This window comes from Neovison vison, chromosome 14 (genome assembly GCF_020171115.1).
Source record: "Neovison vison isolate M4711 chromosome 14, ASM_NN_V1, whole genome shotgun sequence".
NCBI classification, from domain to species: domain Eukaryota; kingdom Metazoa; phylum Chordata; class Mammalia; order Carnivora; family Mustelidae; genus Neogale; species Neogale vison.
Genome location: NC_058104.1, coordinates 1,648,152 through 1,663,794, shown reverse-complemented (window position 1 = coordinate 1,663,794; position 15,643 = coordinate 1,648,152). Strand labels below are relative to the sequence as shown.

The 15,643-nt window shown below is 55.7% G+C and overlaps 1 protein-coding gene across 5 annotated transcripts in view; it reads right to left on the bottom strand.

Moving 5' to 3' along the window:
* NPRL3 (NPR3 like, GATOR1 complex subunit) overlaps positions 1-13,620 on the bottom strand; it is a 38,449-nt gene extending 24,829 nt beyond the window's left edge. For 2 of the 5 annotated variants that reach the window (XM_044233747.1, XM_044233750.1), the window contains exons 1-3: positions 12,763-12,936; positions 7,568-7,637; positions 8-137 (exon numbers count right to left, since the gene is read on the bottom strand). In XM_044233747.1, coding sequence (XP_044089682.1) covers positions 8-137; positions 7,568-7,637; positions 12,763-12,880 — 318 coding nt within the window. In that variant the 5' untranslated portion in view covers positions 12,881-12,936. Of the gene's footprint in view, positions 1-7; positions 138-585; positions 648-3,378; positions 3,418-7,567; positions 7,638-12,762; positions 12,937-13,429 lie in introns of those variants that run through there. The other 3 variants (XM_044233751.1, XM_044233748.1, XM_044233749.1) reach the window with 3 other exon arrangements.
* Positions 13,621-15,643: the final 2,023 nt, after the last annotated feature.

The window sequence follows — 15,643 nt, the reverse complement described above, 5'->3', positions numbered from 1 at the left end:
GCCGTACCTGCCCCAGGCCGTGCTGCAGCAGGGTCGGGTGTCCAACAAACCGCACATTATCAATCTTCAGTTCAAATTTCTGGCCACACATTTCAGACTTGGTTGCCAAAATTGTTGCCAGAATGACATCCGAAAACCTTAAAATAACACAAGGGCAGAGTGGAAATCAGGACACAGCGTGCCACGGTACCAGGCCCACCTGCCCTCCGAGGGGAAGGGTCTCGGGACAGGGCTGCTTCGTGCGTGCAGTGCTCTACCGCCACTGCCCACCTGGAAGCGGCCGTCAGTCACCCTTCGGAAGCGGCCCCCAAGACCGGGGACATAAATCCCAGGATTACGAGGTAAAAGGCATGAGAAGCATAGAATGAAGGCACATGCTGTCATTTCTTGGCATGCTCTACGGAACTCAGGAGAGAGGACGCATGGCAGTTTGCTTTTCAAGGGAGGACAGCAGCTGCAGCTGGCACTGCCCCAGGGAGCCACTCGCCGAGGTGCCCAGGCGCGTGGGGACGCCTGGACTGACCGGCCCGGGTTTGCCGGGCTGCACCCTCCACCCCAGGAGTGTAAAGGACATCACTCACTGACCTTCCTCACGGCAAGGCTGCCCGGGTGTCCCCCTACGCTGAGCATCTCAACCTTCCAGCTCTTACTGTGGGAGAAACCTTGAAGAAGTGCAAGATATGCAGAGCCGGTGACAGGAAACGAAGGTGGGGACGCACCGGCTGGGCGCCGTGGGAAGGAGGAAGGCTGTGGTGGGACAGTACAGCTGGCTACCGCCTCGGTACCACTGTCAAGCTCACCCTTGTCAAGACGCACCTATACACCTGTCTCCCCATGGGCAACCCTGTTCCTTCCTGCCCAGGGGACCCAGATAAGCGAGCATCACTGCAGGGAGGAGAGGCTGGGGGTGCAGTGCAGACCCTCATCTCAGAGCCCAGGCCGCAGGGGCCTCCACTCTAGAAACTCGGAGGCCCCGTGTCTAGTCAGGAGCCAGAAGGGAGACGAGTCCTGTGCTCATTTCTCCACCTGGGAAAAGTACATCTAACATCGGGCCGGAAGGGCCCACGGTGTGGGAAAGGGTGGCTCCATAGCCACGCTCTGCCCCTGGGCAAGGAGGCCCCGACAGTCCAGAGGAGGCCGACAAGGACACATGCCAGGTGCGTCCCAGGCCTTCACGGAGGAGCCACAGGGAATTGGGACCCCTCCAGAGCTTCTCTTCTAAAGGAGCTCGCTCTGCAGGGAGGGCCGCAACGGACCCCCACCACTCTGAAGGGAAAGTCTACCACAGACTGCGGCTCCCGTCCAACTCTGAGGCAGCAAATGACCTTGATGTTACGTGGTCTAGTAGGGGCCGTTGCTCTGGGTTCCTCACCCTCGGCAGGGCTCAGTGTCTCACGCAAGAGACGTAACTTGGAACCGGCCTGGAACGAGAGCCTCGCTGAGGTCAACCAGCACACGGAGAAAGGCAAGACAGGCAGCGACGGGCTCTCTCCAAGCCTCTCTCCTAGGCAGCAGGTGAGCCTAGCACGACCAACGGGAGCTGGTCATGCTGGCCTCTAGCCTTCCCCCAGGGCCAACGTGGTCCTCTAGGAGCCCCTGATCACTCTGTGGTCCCCAAAACAAACCAGATGCAAGGGTTTTGGCCAAAACGGGCTGCCCTGCCTCCTGTACAGTCAGGAATGCAGTTGGACCTTCCGAGACCAGCGCTGTCAGAGACATTCTGGGGAACTCGGGACACGGCTGCAGCCCTTGGCCGCCCAATGTGGGTCACTCCTTCCCCAGTGTGGGTCACTCCTTCCCAGGAACATCATTCTCTGGAGTGAATAAGCCAGAGATGGAAGCTTGCAGAGTCTTAGGAGGTGTGATGTGCTTTCTTCAAAAACTCTCAATGGCTCACCCTGCCCCACACCTCCCACTGGAGGGACACCGTGATGCCGAGGGAGGGCTCCCGCTGATAAAGCCCTACTAAGCACTTCTGCCAACATTCCATCCCTATCTAAACAAACACTGCCCCTGCACTCTGCCACCCAGCGATACGAGGGACACAGAGATGACGGACAGAAAAACAACTTCCTACCATCCCAGAGGTTCACACTTTCTTGTGATATCCAAAAATCTCCACTAACAACCTCTGCTCCATCATGGAGAGCCACAGAGGGGCCCCAGCCCTGGCCTTTAGCCACCGGTCCCGGAACCTGAGTCCGGCTGTGAAATGCGCCCTGAGACTCAGAGACAAATAGAGGTGGTCCAGTTCACGCTTATAAATATCTGGATCCAAGAGGTACCCTTCCAAGACCCAAATAAAAAACACTCCCCACTCTGGGTCCAGAAAGGACACAACAGAGGGGGCCAACTTGAGAGCTGTGTGCTGCCGAAGTTAAAAGCCACACGACCCTAAGTGGTTCTCTGGGGTGGCCTGGGTGGCCTGTGGCTGCTCTGCCCGTATAAGCCAGTCTGACCCACACAGAAATCCACTCACGGTAACTTGTATTACACACTAATGATTTAAAAAAAAAAAAAAAAAACACCCGAGTGGCTTACACGTCACATACTGTGTCTGCTGACCTAACGCACAGTGTCACAGAGTCGCACCATGAGACTTGGGGGAAGGGGACGTAACTGACATGAACAGCAAACTTAAACAAAACAAGTGAAAATATTTGTTTCCAAAAAATCCTTTTCCCACGTTCTGAAGACGAAAGCCCTGGTAAGTGTGCTGCCACACAATAAAACAGCCGTTACAAAACTAATATCCCTGGGGGCGCCTGGGTGGCTCAGTGAGTTAAAGCCTCTGCCTTCAGCTCGGGTCGTGGTCCCAGGGTCCTGGGATCGAGCCCCGCAGCCGACTCTCTGCTCGGCAGGGAGTCTGCTTCCCCTCTCTCTCTGCCTGCCTCTCTGCCTCCTTGTGATCTGTTTGTCAAATAAATAAATAACATCTTTAAAAACAAACAAACAAACAGAAATGCAAGCCAGAGGCAATGACCAAGGGTCTCTTTAGGGGGACGCTGACTCAGGAGACAGGGAGCCCTATTCTTGCCTGCCTCCCACCTTCCTGAGGCCACTGGTGCCTACAGGTGCCTGCCTGTAGGAGGGGAGGTCTGCGTGCACGCCTGGTCCCAGAAGCCTCCCTGGCAGCAGCCAGCCTTGCCTTGGCCTCCCAGGGAGTGGGGGATAGCTGAGTAACTCCAGGTGGAGAAAGGGCAGGGGCCGTGGGGAGCCTGGGCACTCGTGGGGACCGGGCAGTGAGGTCCGAGCCAGAGCCTGTGTGCCTCGTTAGTCATTCTTCAACACTGAGGGCAATCAGGATTTAAGCACAATTACAAGAAGAGAAGGCAGCAGGAGTCAAGACAGAAAGATGGTGGAGAAGCATCGCCTTACCCTGCAACCAATCGCTCATCGGTTGGAGGACACGGCTTGCTGGAATGGGAACAGGACCATCAAGAGCAAACAAACACACTGATTTTAAAATTCATGAAGAGTTACAAGGCTGTTTTATTAAACAGCGTTAAAAGTCTAGCAGAAGGGCCACCACCAGCATTACCTGCCGAGGGCAAGGCTAAGCGACTTACCGGACAGGAAAGAAGACAGACGCTGGCCCAGGTGAAGACTTACCACCGTTCTCTCACGAGAGCTCCGACTCCCACAGGGAAGCAGAGCCGGGCACAACGGAGAGCCCGTCCTCAGGAGTGAGAGCAAGGCCGGAAGCCCGGGGTCAGAGCCCGGCGCCAACCGTGTCACAGCACACCCGGGCGCAAGCACTTTAATCTTTCTGACAAAACCGTCTCGGTCGGACCCCCTGAGATCCCCGTACGGAAGAGCCTGTGAGAACTGGTGAGCGCCGCTGACTGTGGCAGCCTCGACCAGCAACACACGCCTCCTGCCCATCCAGGCTCGCTGAGCCCTGCTCAGCACAGGACCATCGGCCTTGAGGAGGCTGCGGCCAATCTGGACGGGGCCCGGGACACCTGTGCACCACGCGACTTCGGTCTTCTAGAGAGTCCATCACTCTGCAGAGGACTGTGTTCTAGGACATGCTGCTTTCCCAGTGTCCACGGCACAGAGAGTAGGCCAGGCCCCTGCGTGGAGACAGCCACGGAGGGATGAGAGCCTGCCACGACCTCGTGCCGGGACCACCAGGCTGCCTCGCTGGGCCTGCGGCTCTGCACAGCTCTCGCCAAGAAATACACGCCACAGACCCATGTCAGAGACACACACAGCCAAGAGCCCCTTCTTCAATAGCTCCCAAACATCAGCTCATCCCTGCACATAGTAAGAAGGGGGTAAGATGTTTTGTGGACCTTCCAAGGTCACCCAGAAGCCCCCTAGGAGCACCAGTGCAGCTCCTACAACTTCTGTCTTCTACAACCAAACAGGTCCCAGCGAAATCCCTCACTTCCCAAAGGGAAGAGCGTGTGGGGCTTCCGAGAACCAGTGGTGCTCTTCCCCATGCCCAGCTGTGGTGGGGACACGTCAAACGCCCCCGGCATGTTTCATGAACTTGCGTCTGCCCTCTCAGGGAGCCAGGGCTGCCAGCAAGCGCTCTCACCAAGACACACGTGTTCCCATGATCCCCAGACCTGGGGGGGAGAGGCAGAGGGGCCTTGCCACCCTCAGGTGTCTTAAGACAGCTAAACAGAGGCTCATGGCAGAAGGAACATGCCCGAGACCATATACTGCAGGTTCAAAATGAAGAGTCCCAGCAGGAACCCGGGCCTGCACATGTCCCAGCACGCCGCGGGCAGGCAGGCCCCAGTGCAGACTTACTGGCTGGGCCAGGAAAGGGGCGGGGATCCCCAACCCCGGGGGACAACACTGCTTACCCACATTCTCTGCATCAACCTCAGCTCTAGGAAACAGGGGAACCTTCCTTCCTTTCAAGACTATTTATTTATTTAACAGAGAGAGAGGGAACACAAGCAGGGAGAGCGGGAGAGGGAGAAGCAGACTCCCTGCTGAGCAGGGAGCTCAATGGAGAGCTTGATCCCAGGACCCTGGCCCGAGCCAAAGGCAGAAGCTTCACTGACTCACCTCCAAGCACCCCAAGGACTACCTTTCTAACACATGTGCACACGCACAGTAGCAGAAGCAAAGCTGTCAAGAGAGGCCTGGTGGAGAAGACTAGCTGTGTGCCTGTCTGGCCCGCCGGCCCGAGGTTCTGGGCGACCTGAGGGGGTGAGTGTGCCCAAAAGCTGGACCCACGGCTTACAGAAAGGTGGCCAGGCCTGAGGAGGGCAGGAGGGCCCCCGGAATCCAGCACCCCACAATGCTAACCGAGAACTTAGGGTATGGACAAAAACCTCTGAGGTCGTCTGGATTCTATCTAAAGTAAGACAATTTCTGAGTGTTTTGAAATGAAGTCGACTCTTTTTCAAGCTACCGGCTTTCCTGTGAGAATGCCCAGAACATTCCACGCTGGGCGGGAAGGCGCCAACGACAGCCTTTGTGACTGAGGCCAGGCCTTCTCCAGGACCTCTCCTGACGGCCTGCGCCCCTGCTGGTGGGTAGATGCAAGAGCAGGACCTCCCCGAGGGCGCCTGGGGGGCTCAGTCAGGGAAGCGGCTGCCTTTGGCTGCCTTTGGCTCAGGTCATGATCCCAGGGTCCTGGACTGAGCCCCACGTCGGGCTCCCAGCTCAGCGGGGCGCCTGCTCCTCCCTCTCCCTCAGGGCTTGCTCATGCTCTGTGTCCCGCTCACTCTCTCTGAAACAAAGAAAATCTTTAAAAAAAAAAGAGGAAGGAAGAAATGGAGCACGAGCCCCCTGGTGCCCAGCACTCGTCCCACAGGACTGCGGCAACTTCACATCTGGATTTCAAGCCCGTGTTGTAACACAGGACCTTCTACGGCGGTGGAGACACTGCGGATCTGAGCCACTTGGGACAGCAGGCAGTCGTCGCCCGCGCCCCACCCCCAAGCACCTGAAACTCGGCTGGTGCAGAGGAGGAACAGATTTCACCAGTTTCATTTCTGTTTCAACGGTGACTTAGTGCGCAGCACAGCCCCGCGCCCTCACTTCTGTCGGGCAGCGCACCTCCGTCACCACACTCAGAAGCTGCACGAGTGGCCTGTTAACGTGGCTTCAGTCTGGCAAAATAAGCGGGAACAGAAGAAAAGCACCTTGGAGAAGACCATCGGGGAGAACCCTGAACTACTCCAGGAAGATGTCTGAGCCATCACACGGCTGCCCCCCTGCCCCAAAGGCTCGGCAGGCCGACATGACGAAATAAAGCTGGGCACTCAGAGGTATTAACCTGTACCTTTGACAACAGGGGTGGGTGGGAGTGGCATCCGCAGAGGCCATACTGTGCTCCAATTCCCAAAGAAAGGAATTCTTCAATTCAATGAAAGAGACAGTACAGAGAACCAGCTCTTTTAGCGAACTGCATTACCTGTGATACCCCGAGAGACCCAGGATGCTTCGCTCCCTTCCCAAGGTTCTTCCTCTTCTTTATGCTAAATACTGAAATAATTCCCTAAAAACCTCCTCTTAGTACGCCTCGACAAGCCTGTGAGTCACCTGCAGGAGCCAGGTGCTGCCAGCGTCCCAAGAAACCCAGAGCACTTTCTGCACCCTCCACAGTCTGAGCCTCCTATCTGCGCAGCTAGAGCACGCGGGCAGGCGGCCAGCCCTGCTCTAAAGCCATCTGTGCCCCCAGGTGGAGGATAAGGTGCAGGGGCCCCATGGGCAGGGGCAAAACTCTTCTAAGAGCCTTTTCCAAGTGGCCGACTTCAGAGGACAAGGGGACCACAGCTTCTCCATGGAGCGGAACCAGCCGCGCATGTCCGACAGCTCCCCACACGCTGTCCCCGCCCCGCTGGTCTCTCCTTCAAAGCTTGCTGCCCTCACAGACGGTCACTGGTCACGACCGAGGCCCCACGACCCTCACGAGAAAGAATAAAGGCACACTGTGGAACTGCATGTCACCACGGCAGGTACAGAGCCTACTCAAGAGGACTCAGGGAGACCGCACGGGCTCACCCCAAGGCAGAGGCCCGGCGGGGGCCGCAGCTCTCCTGCCATGGGACAGTGCGGGTGGAGTCCTTTACCTCACTCAGGTCCCAGCTACGTTTACAGGCGCCCAGGACAGCCGGTAGACGTAGTCACGTCTGACGTCTGCCACCCTGACAGCTCATCTCAGAAAAAGCAGCGGGAGCACACGCAGGAAGGAACCAGACCTGCCTCTCACCTGTGCCCTTGCTGTGAGCAAGGGTCACATGAGGCCCTGCTCTCGACCCCCATCCCCATTGAACAGGCTTGCGGCACGCGGGCACCTTCCCGTGACCTCTGGGCACTCGCCTGAGGAGTCAGGTCTGCTCTTCTCCCTGTTCCTCTCACAGAAGACGAATGTGCTCTCCGGCCTCACCAAACAGCCGAGTCCCCAGGTGGAACATGGGGCCATGCTGGGCCACAGGTCAGACCCTGGCAACACAATCCCCAGCTCTGCACAACCTCAAACACCCCCCAAACGGGAAAAAGGGCACCAGGCTTCTGGAGGCAGAAAACCACTGGGTCAGCGGGAGGTGGGGCCCTCCCAGGCCTGGGGCATCACGAGTGCCAGCCCGGCGCTCACCTGGAATCCCCGTCCTGGTCCTCGGCATGGTCTCCGGTGCTGGTGACGGCGTATCTGCTGCGAGGCTTATCTGAGCGAGAGCACAAAGGGGAGAGCGGCTGAGCACACGGGCCCCACCACCGACCCAAGGATGGGGGGTGCATCAGAGAGACGGCTTCTAAAGCACGGCAGATGCACACTGGGGCCCTAAGGAGGAGTGGAGTCTGACACAGGCGACGACGTGGGCAACTTGGAAACGCTGTGCCAGGTGGAGGAAACCAGACACAAAAGGAGGACAAACACAACACTTACAGGAAACACCTCAGTGGGCAAGCTCAGACACACAAAGCAGACCAGAGGTTACCAGAGGCTGAGAACAGGGGAAACGGGGTTATTGCTTAATGGTTACAGATTTCAGTTTGGGCTGATGAAAATTCTGGACCTACACAGCGGGGACAGCTGCCTAACACAGCCAAGTGATTATGGTGACTGTAACTCAGGTTACTGAAGTGTAAACTTTAAAATGGCAAATTTTATATTATATAATTTTCTCCATAACAAATTTTTTTTTAAAGATTTTATTTATTTACTTCACAGAGATCATAAGTAGGCAGAGAGGCAGGCAGGGTGGGGGGGGTGGCGCAGGTTCCCCACTGAGCAGAGAGCCCGATGCGGGGCTCGATCCCAGGACCCTGAGATCATGACCTGAGCCAAAGGCAGAGACTTTGACCCACTGAGCCACCCAGGCGCCCCTCCATAACAAATACTTTTTCAAAAAAGTTATGGTTTCCAGGGTGCCTGGGTGGCTCAGTCAATGAAGCAACCCACTCCTGGTTCCAGGTCAGGTCATGATCTTGCTGTCTTGGAGTCTCTCCCTCCGCCCCTCCCCCTCCTCTCTCACGCATACTCTGTCAAATAATCTTTTTTTTTTTTTACGAGTTTTTTTATTTATTTGACAGAGAGAGAGAGATCACAAGTAGGCAGAGAAGCAGGCAGAGGGGGAGGAGGAAGCAGGCTTCCTGATGAGCAGAGACCCCGATGAGGGGCTCGATCCCAGGACCCTGAGATCACGACCGGAGCCAAAGGCAGAGGCTTAACCCACTGAGCCACCCAGTGCCCCCAAATAATCTTTTTAAAGACTTTATTTATTTATTTGAGAGAAAGAGTGAGCGAGGGCACTCCGCATCGGGCTCTCTGCTCAGGAGGGAGCCTGCTTCCCGCCCTCCCACCTGCCTCTCTGCCTCTCTTTCTGCCTGCCTCTCTGCCTACTTGTGATCTTGGTCTGTCAAATAAATAAAATCTTTAAAAAAAAAAAAAAGAGAGAGAGAGAGAGAGAGTGAGCAAGAAAAAGCACACAAGCAAAGGGAGGGGCAGTGGGAGACGGAGGGGCAGTGGGAGACGGAGAAGCAGGATCCCCACTGAGCAGGGAGCACCACAGCCGCGGGCCTCGATCCTGGGACCCCAGGATCATGAACAAAGCCAAAGGCAAAGGCTTAACCAACTGAGCCACCCAGGCACCCCAGCAAATAAATAAATAAATATTTTTTTAAAGTTGTACTTTCCAAAAAGTTACGAAAATAGCAAATGTTTTTGCTACTATATTTAGTTTTTAAAAAAAAGGATAACACACGTGCACACACGCGGACCCTCTCAGTGTATGATGACAGCTGGGTCGGAAAACGCATAGGCAAAAGAAGAATTTTTAAATGTCCATGTGCCAATATCCTTCACATACCTTACCCCAGGAATAGAGCTAAAAGACCTTGGGATGAACGTAAGAAGCTCATCCCAGGCAAGAGGTCTGTGAGGAAACCAGCGATGCAAGGGAGATACAAATGAAAGGAAGACATGCCATGCCCTGAGTAGCAGTGCAGACGCCGCTTCTTCCCTGCTAACCCATCCATTTAACCTGACCCCCATGACGCCATCAACAGTTTGGGAGCAGGACCCAATACATTCAGTACTAGTGACGTTCCAAGGGAACAGGAGGCACGAACAGCCTGGATGACGCGGAAGAAGAGATGTGGTAAGTGACCAGTCCCATCTGAAAGTGTTAACGGCGTAAAGTCACAACAGCTCATCCATGTGGAACGCACCTCACTGGGAGAAATAAGAAAGGTCAAAAATAAAGTCAAAGAAACGTGGAATTTATTATGTGATAACGGCAGCGGAACCAACCAGGGAGGGAAGAGAAAATTATGGCGGCTCCTGAATCAACCGGTCTGCAGCCGTGGCGCCCCAGAGTCCCACTTCTGCCCTCACCATCACTGCACCTGCTCCACTAGGCTCCCGGACATGCGCACACTCTTGGCAAAGTGTGCAGAAGACACCCACTCCTACCAGGAGCCTCCACTTACACCAAGAGAAACACTTAAAAAAAATAAAAGCTGGGGGCGCCTGGGTGGCTCAGCGGGTTAAGCCTCTGCCTTTGGCTCAGCTCATGATCTCAGGGTCCTGGGATCAAGCCCCATATCGGGCTCTCTGCTCAGCGGGGAGCCTGCTTCCCCCCTCTCTCTCTGCCTACTTGTGATCTCCCTCTCTCTGTCAAATAAATAAATAAAGTATTTTTTTAAATAAAATAAAAAATAAAAATAAAAAGCTAATAAATATGAGAAAGGAAAAACTCAGGAGTCTCAATTCTTTTCATTCATAATCTTGGAGAGCAGAAGGCCTTTCTATGTTGAACAAAATTCAGAAACCACAAAGGACAGAATGAAAACTTGACTCCATGAAGTCAAAACTCTATGCAGCCAGAACTACACAGAGGCAAACTAAGAACATATGCCTTTGTAACAAAGGCCCATTTTTACCCTAAATATATGAAGAGCCCTTTCAGATCTACAGGGAAAACTCAACCCAAGATGAAATTAGGGAAAGGTGAAGAGTAAGCTGTACGCTAAAAAGGAAACCCAAGGGGCGCCTGGGTGGCTCAGTGGTTTAAGCCTCTGCCTTCAGCTCGGGTCATGATCTCAGGGTCCTGGGATCGAGCCCCACATCAGGCTCTCTGCTCAGCGGGGAGCCTGCTTCCCCCTCTCTCTCTGCCTGCCTTCTGCCTACTTGTGATCTCTCTCTGTCTATCAAATAAATAGATAAAAATCTAAAAAAAAAAAAAAAAAAAAGGAAACCCAAATGGCTCAAAAAGGAAGAAAACATGCACACTCTCAGTCATAAGACAAACGTGCCTCAAAACCACTATTGGACACCTGGGGGGCTCAATCCATTACACGTCCAACTCTTGATTTTAGCCGGGGTCATGCTCTCAGGGTCATGAGATCAAGCCCCACGTTGGGCTCTCCACTGAGCACGGAGCCTGCTTGGGATTCTCTCTCTCTGCCCCCCTCCCCTTACCCCCACTCCATGCGCACTCGCTCACCCATGCTAAAACACAAAATCCTTGGGGAGCCTGCGTGGCTGCCTGTCAAGTGTCTGCCTTTGGCTCCAGTCATGATTCCAGCGTCCTGGGATCCAGTCTCACATCAGACTCCCTGAGCAGGGAGCCTGTTTCTCCCTCTGCTTCTGCCTGTCACTGTCTCACACAAATAAAATAAAATATAATCTTCAAAAAATGAAAAAATAAAACACAAAACCCAGAAAACCACTTTCAGATACAACTTTTCACCCACCTCATTAACAAAGATAGAGAAATCTGACTTACTAAAAATAAGGATGTTCATTATCTCCTAGATCCAACCTCCTCAATTCAGGGAGCTGATCTACATTCTGAGAAATAATCCTGTATACAGAAAAGATGCTCCCACTGTATTGCCGAAGTTTGGAAGCAACTGAAATGCCCATCCACAGAGGATTAAACAAATCAATCACAGCGCGTTCATCCCACGATTCTGATCATGATTCCAAATCTATAACCAAGATGTCAAGTGAATACGGAACCAACAGGGTAAAACCGAGTGTGTAGTGCACTCACTTCTGCTTAGAAAAGAAACCACCTGGGTGCACCTGGCTCAGTCAGAAGAGCCTGGGACTCTGGACCTCAGGGTCCTGAGTTCAAGCCCCACATGAGGTGTAGCAATTACTAAAATAAAACCTTTAAAAAAGCACATGGGGGGGGCGCCTGGGTGGCTCAGTGGGTTAAGCTGCTGCCTTCGGCTCAGGTCATGATCTCGGGGTCCTGGGATCGAGTCCCGCATCGGGCTCTCTGCTTGGCGGAGAGCCTGCTTCCTCCTCTCTCTCTCTCTGCCTGCCTCTCTGCCTGCTTGTGATCTCTCTCTGTCAAATAAATAAATAAATAAAATTAAAAAAAAAAAAAAAGCACATAGGGGTGCCTGGGTGGCTCAGTGGGTTAAAGCCTCTGCCTTTGGCTCAGGTCATGATCCCAGGGTCCTGGGATGGAGCCTCACATCAGGTTCTCTGCGCAGCAGGGAGCCTGCTTCCTTCTCTCTCTGCCTGCCTCTCTGCCTACTTGTGATCTGTCAAGTAAATAAATTTTTAAAAAAATCTTAAAAAGCACGTAATTTAAAAAAGGAAAGAAAAGGTGTGCACATGGGTGTACTAACACGGAAGGTTCTGGGAAAAGGCACAGGGACATGGTAACAGCAGCTGCCCGTAGACGGGGAGCCCAGGGGCTGGGGTTCCATGGCGGGCAAGGACACTCCTGTCATCTATACCCCTTTGCACCTTTAAGACCCTGTACCATGCTGACCAATGTAAAAGCGTTTTTGAAACAAAGTATCCGTGAATACATTTGGGATAGTGAAACACTGTATGTACCCTAAGCTTCCATCCCCAAGGAGAGGGTATGTTCTTGGGGGCGCTCCCGGAGCGAGGGTGCTCCAGGGAAGGGGGTTCCACGGAAAGGGGCAAAGGGGCGCCTGCAGGGCGATGCACGATGTGGGGGAACTGCCGGGACACACGGCTGTGCGGGAGAGGGAGCAGCGTGGCCCAGAGGGGCATACGGTCACCCCCGCGGGGCGAAGACCTGGCGGGACAGGCTCCAAGAGCACCTGCCCTGAGCCTGCACTTGGGTCCCGTCTTTCAAGCCCAGTACGTTCTCGAGGGGCCAGAGCGCGTTCTTGCGAGGCTGGAGGCAGGGCGGGCGCCGACGGAGGGGCGCCACGGAATCCCGAGTGGATTTTCTCTGACTCCGGGTACTCCCCGACTGCTCGGGACGCGGCAGGCGGCGCCTCCATCCTCGGGGACACCCAAGTCACGGACGTGCGTCCGAGCGCGGGCGGGCAGGCTCCCCGGCGCTCACTTACTTGTCTGGGACGCCGGGTGCTCCTGGCTTCTCTGGAAGGGGTACCTGAACAGCAGCTTATTGCCCCTGCTGCCCGAGCTCACCAGAATCACGCTGATGGGGCTGGTGTTGTCGCCCATAGTGCCGGGGGACCCGGGAGGGGGGGCGCTGAGGGCGGGGCGGGGGCGGCGGGGGCGGCGGGGGCCGGGGGTACGGGACAGTGACGGTGGGGGACGAGGGGGGGACGGTGGGGGACGGGACGGCGGGGGACGGGGGAACGAGGGAAGGTGAAGGGAGCCTGGGGGACCGGGACGGGGGGGGGACTGGGACACTGGGGGACGGGGACCCTGGGGGACCCGGGGGGCGCTGGGGGCGGGGTGGGGGCGGCGGGGGATGGGGGGAGGGACAGTGACGGTGGGGGACGGGGGTGACGGTGGGGGACGGGGGTGACGGTGAGGGGACGGGACGGCGGGGAACCGGGGTGGGGGAGGGTCAGTGACGGGGGGGGACCGACGGGGGGACGGTGATGGGGGGGAACGGAGCGGGACGGTGGGGGACCGGGACGCTGGGGAACCGGGCGGGGGGCACGGGGACGATGGGGGACGGGGGGCGGACGCTGGAGACGGGGACGCTGGGGACCGGGAGGGGGACGGGGGGAAGAGGACGCGCCCGGCCGGCAGGGGCACAACCTGAAAAGGATGGGCCGGAGGGCGGGAGGCTCGGGGAACGACGCGCCCAGCGCGGGGCTGAACGAGCCTGACGAGGACGCGCCCGAGGCCGTGGAACCGTGAGGCGCCAGGAGCCGCGCTGACCGACCCCCGGAACTTGCAAACCCACGAACCACCACCCACGTCCCGCCAACTTCGCAAGACGTCCACGGCAGGGCCAAGTACCAGCGCAGAACGCGCCTGCGCGCGGGAGGGGCCGTCGGCGCAGGCGCAGGCGGTCTGTGCGCACGCGCGGGGAAAGGGCGGGCTCCCGGAAAGCTGCGCGCATGCGCGGGGCTGCGAGCCGGGGTACCCACGCACCTGCAGGGCTGGGCCGGTTCTCTTCGCGTGGAGCAGAAAGCACAGACTTCACCGCAGTAAGAAAGTAAAAGACTGGGTGCCTGGGTGGCTCCGTGGGTTGAAGCCTCTGCCTTCGGCTCAGGTCATAATCTCAAGGTCCTGGGATCGAGCTCCGCGGCGGGCTCTCTGCTCAGCAGGGAGCCTGCATCCTCTTCTCTCTGCCTGCCTCTCTGCCTGCTTGTGATCTCTGTCGAATAAATAAATAAAATCTTTAAAACAAAAAGTAAAACAAAGGGGCGCCTGGGTGGCACAGTCGTTAAGCGTCTGCCTTCGGCTCGGATCATGATCCTGGGGTTCTGGGATCAAGCCCCATGTTGGGCTCCCTGCTTGGCAGGAGCCTGCTTCTCCCTCTCCAGCTCCTCCTGCTTGTGTTCCCTCTCTCCCTATCTCTTTCTGTCAAACAAATAAATAAATAAAATCTTTAAAGTAAAAAAAAGTAAAACAAAAACTCTTAAGTGGAGCATAGACCTAAGTGTCAGGGCCAACACTACAGAATTCCTAAAAGAACACACGGGCCTACACGGAACCTCCTGTGCTTGGACTAGGCGAGGGTTTCTCAGACTAGAGGGAAGTCAGGGGACCCCCCAGATCAGAGCCTGGGGCTGGAGGGCGCCACCCAGGAAGGCGGAGAGGAGGGAAACACCTGCAGAGGGACCGTGTAGGGCCCGTATCCAGGTATCCAGCACGTGCTAACAAGCAAACTTAGAGCTCAACCCAGACACGAGCCCTAGGACAACGGGTGACGGGCCCTGGTTCGCCCAGTCGGGTCGTGATTCCCAGCCACACCTCGAGACTGGAGATCCCATGTGTGTCCAAGCCGCACTCGAGTGTGGAAATCCCATGTGCGTGTCTGAGCTGCACCTCAAGTGTGGAGACCCCGTGTGTGTGTGTGTGTGTGTGTGTACACTTTACTTTTTCTTTTTCAATATTTATTTATTTATTTGACAGAGACACAGCGAGAGAGGGAGCACGAGCAGGGGGAGTGGGAGCCCCAGGAGCAGGGAGCCTGATGTGGGGCTTGATCCCAGGACCCTGGGACCATGACCTCAGTGGAAGGCACCCAGGTGCATGTATAGAGAGAAAAGTGGGCAAAGGATGTGAAAGGACATTTCTCCAGAGAATCTAGCCAAATGGACCCTGAACTCATGAAAAGATGCCCCACATCATTCCTCATTGGGGAAATGCACATCAGAACCAAAAACAGACCCCACTCCACAGCCACTAGGATGGCTACAGTCAGAAAGACAAGCAGTGCTGGCAAGCATGTGGAACTGGAATCTGGACACCCTGTTGGTGAGAACAGGACGTGGTACAGCCCCTGAGGGACACGGGCAGTTGCTGACGAAGGCCAGACAGGCTATTCCCATATGACACAACCATGCCACTGCTAGGTGTCGACTCAAGAGAAAGGAAAGCCTGAGGTTGTGCAAGAACTCTTCTGTTCACAGAAACATGGTTCAGAGTAGCCACACAGTGCAAACAACCCCACTGCCCCCCCACTGGTGGACAGGGGAATAGAATACAGTCTCATCCGTACGAGGGAATAGTACTCGGTCATGAAAAGGAAGGAAGCCTCGATGCGTGAATGAACCTCTGATATGCACATACTGTGCGGTTCCATTCCTCTGAAACGTCCAGAGCAGGGTGATCAACAGAGGAAGGAAAGGGATGAGGCTGCTCATCCCTTTCGATTACACATAAAACCAAAACACAGGAGACCAGGAAAAAGGCTTTTGGCATCTTTAATGGGGGGTGAGTATTCCTCCAAAAGAAGCATACACCCAGACGGCCAAAGAGGGACGAACAGCTCACAGGGAAAGCAAGAAGGTGCTTCTC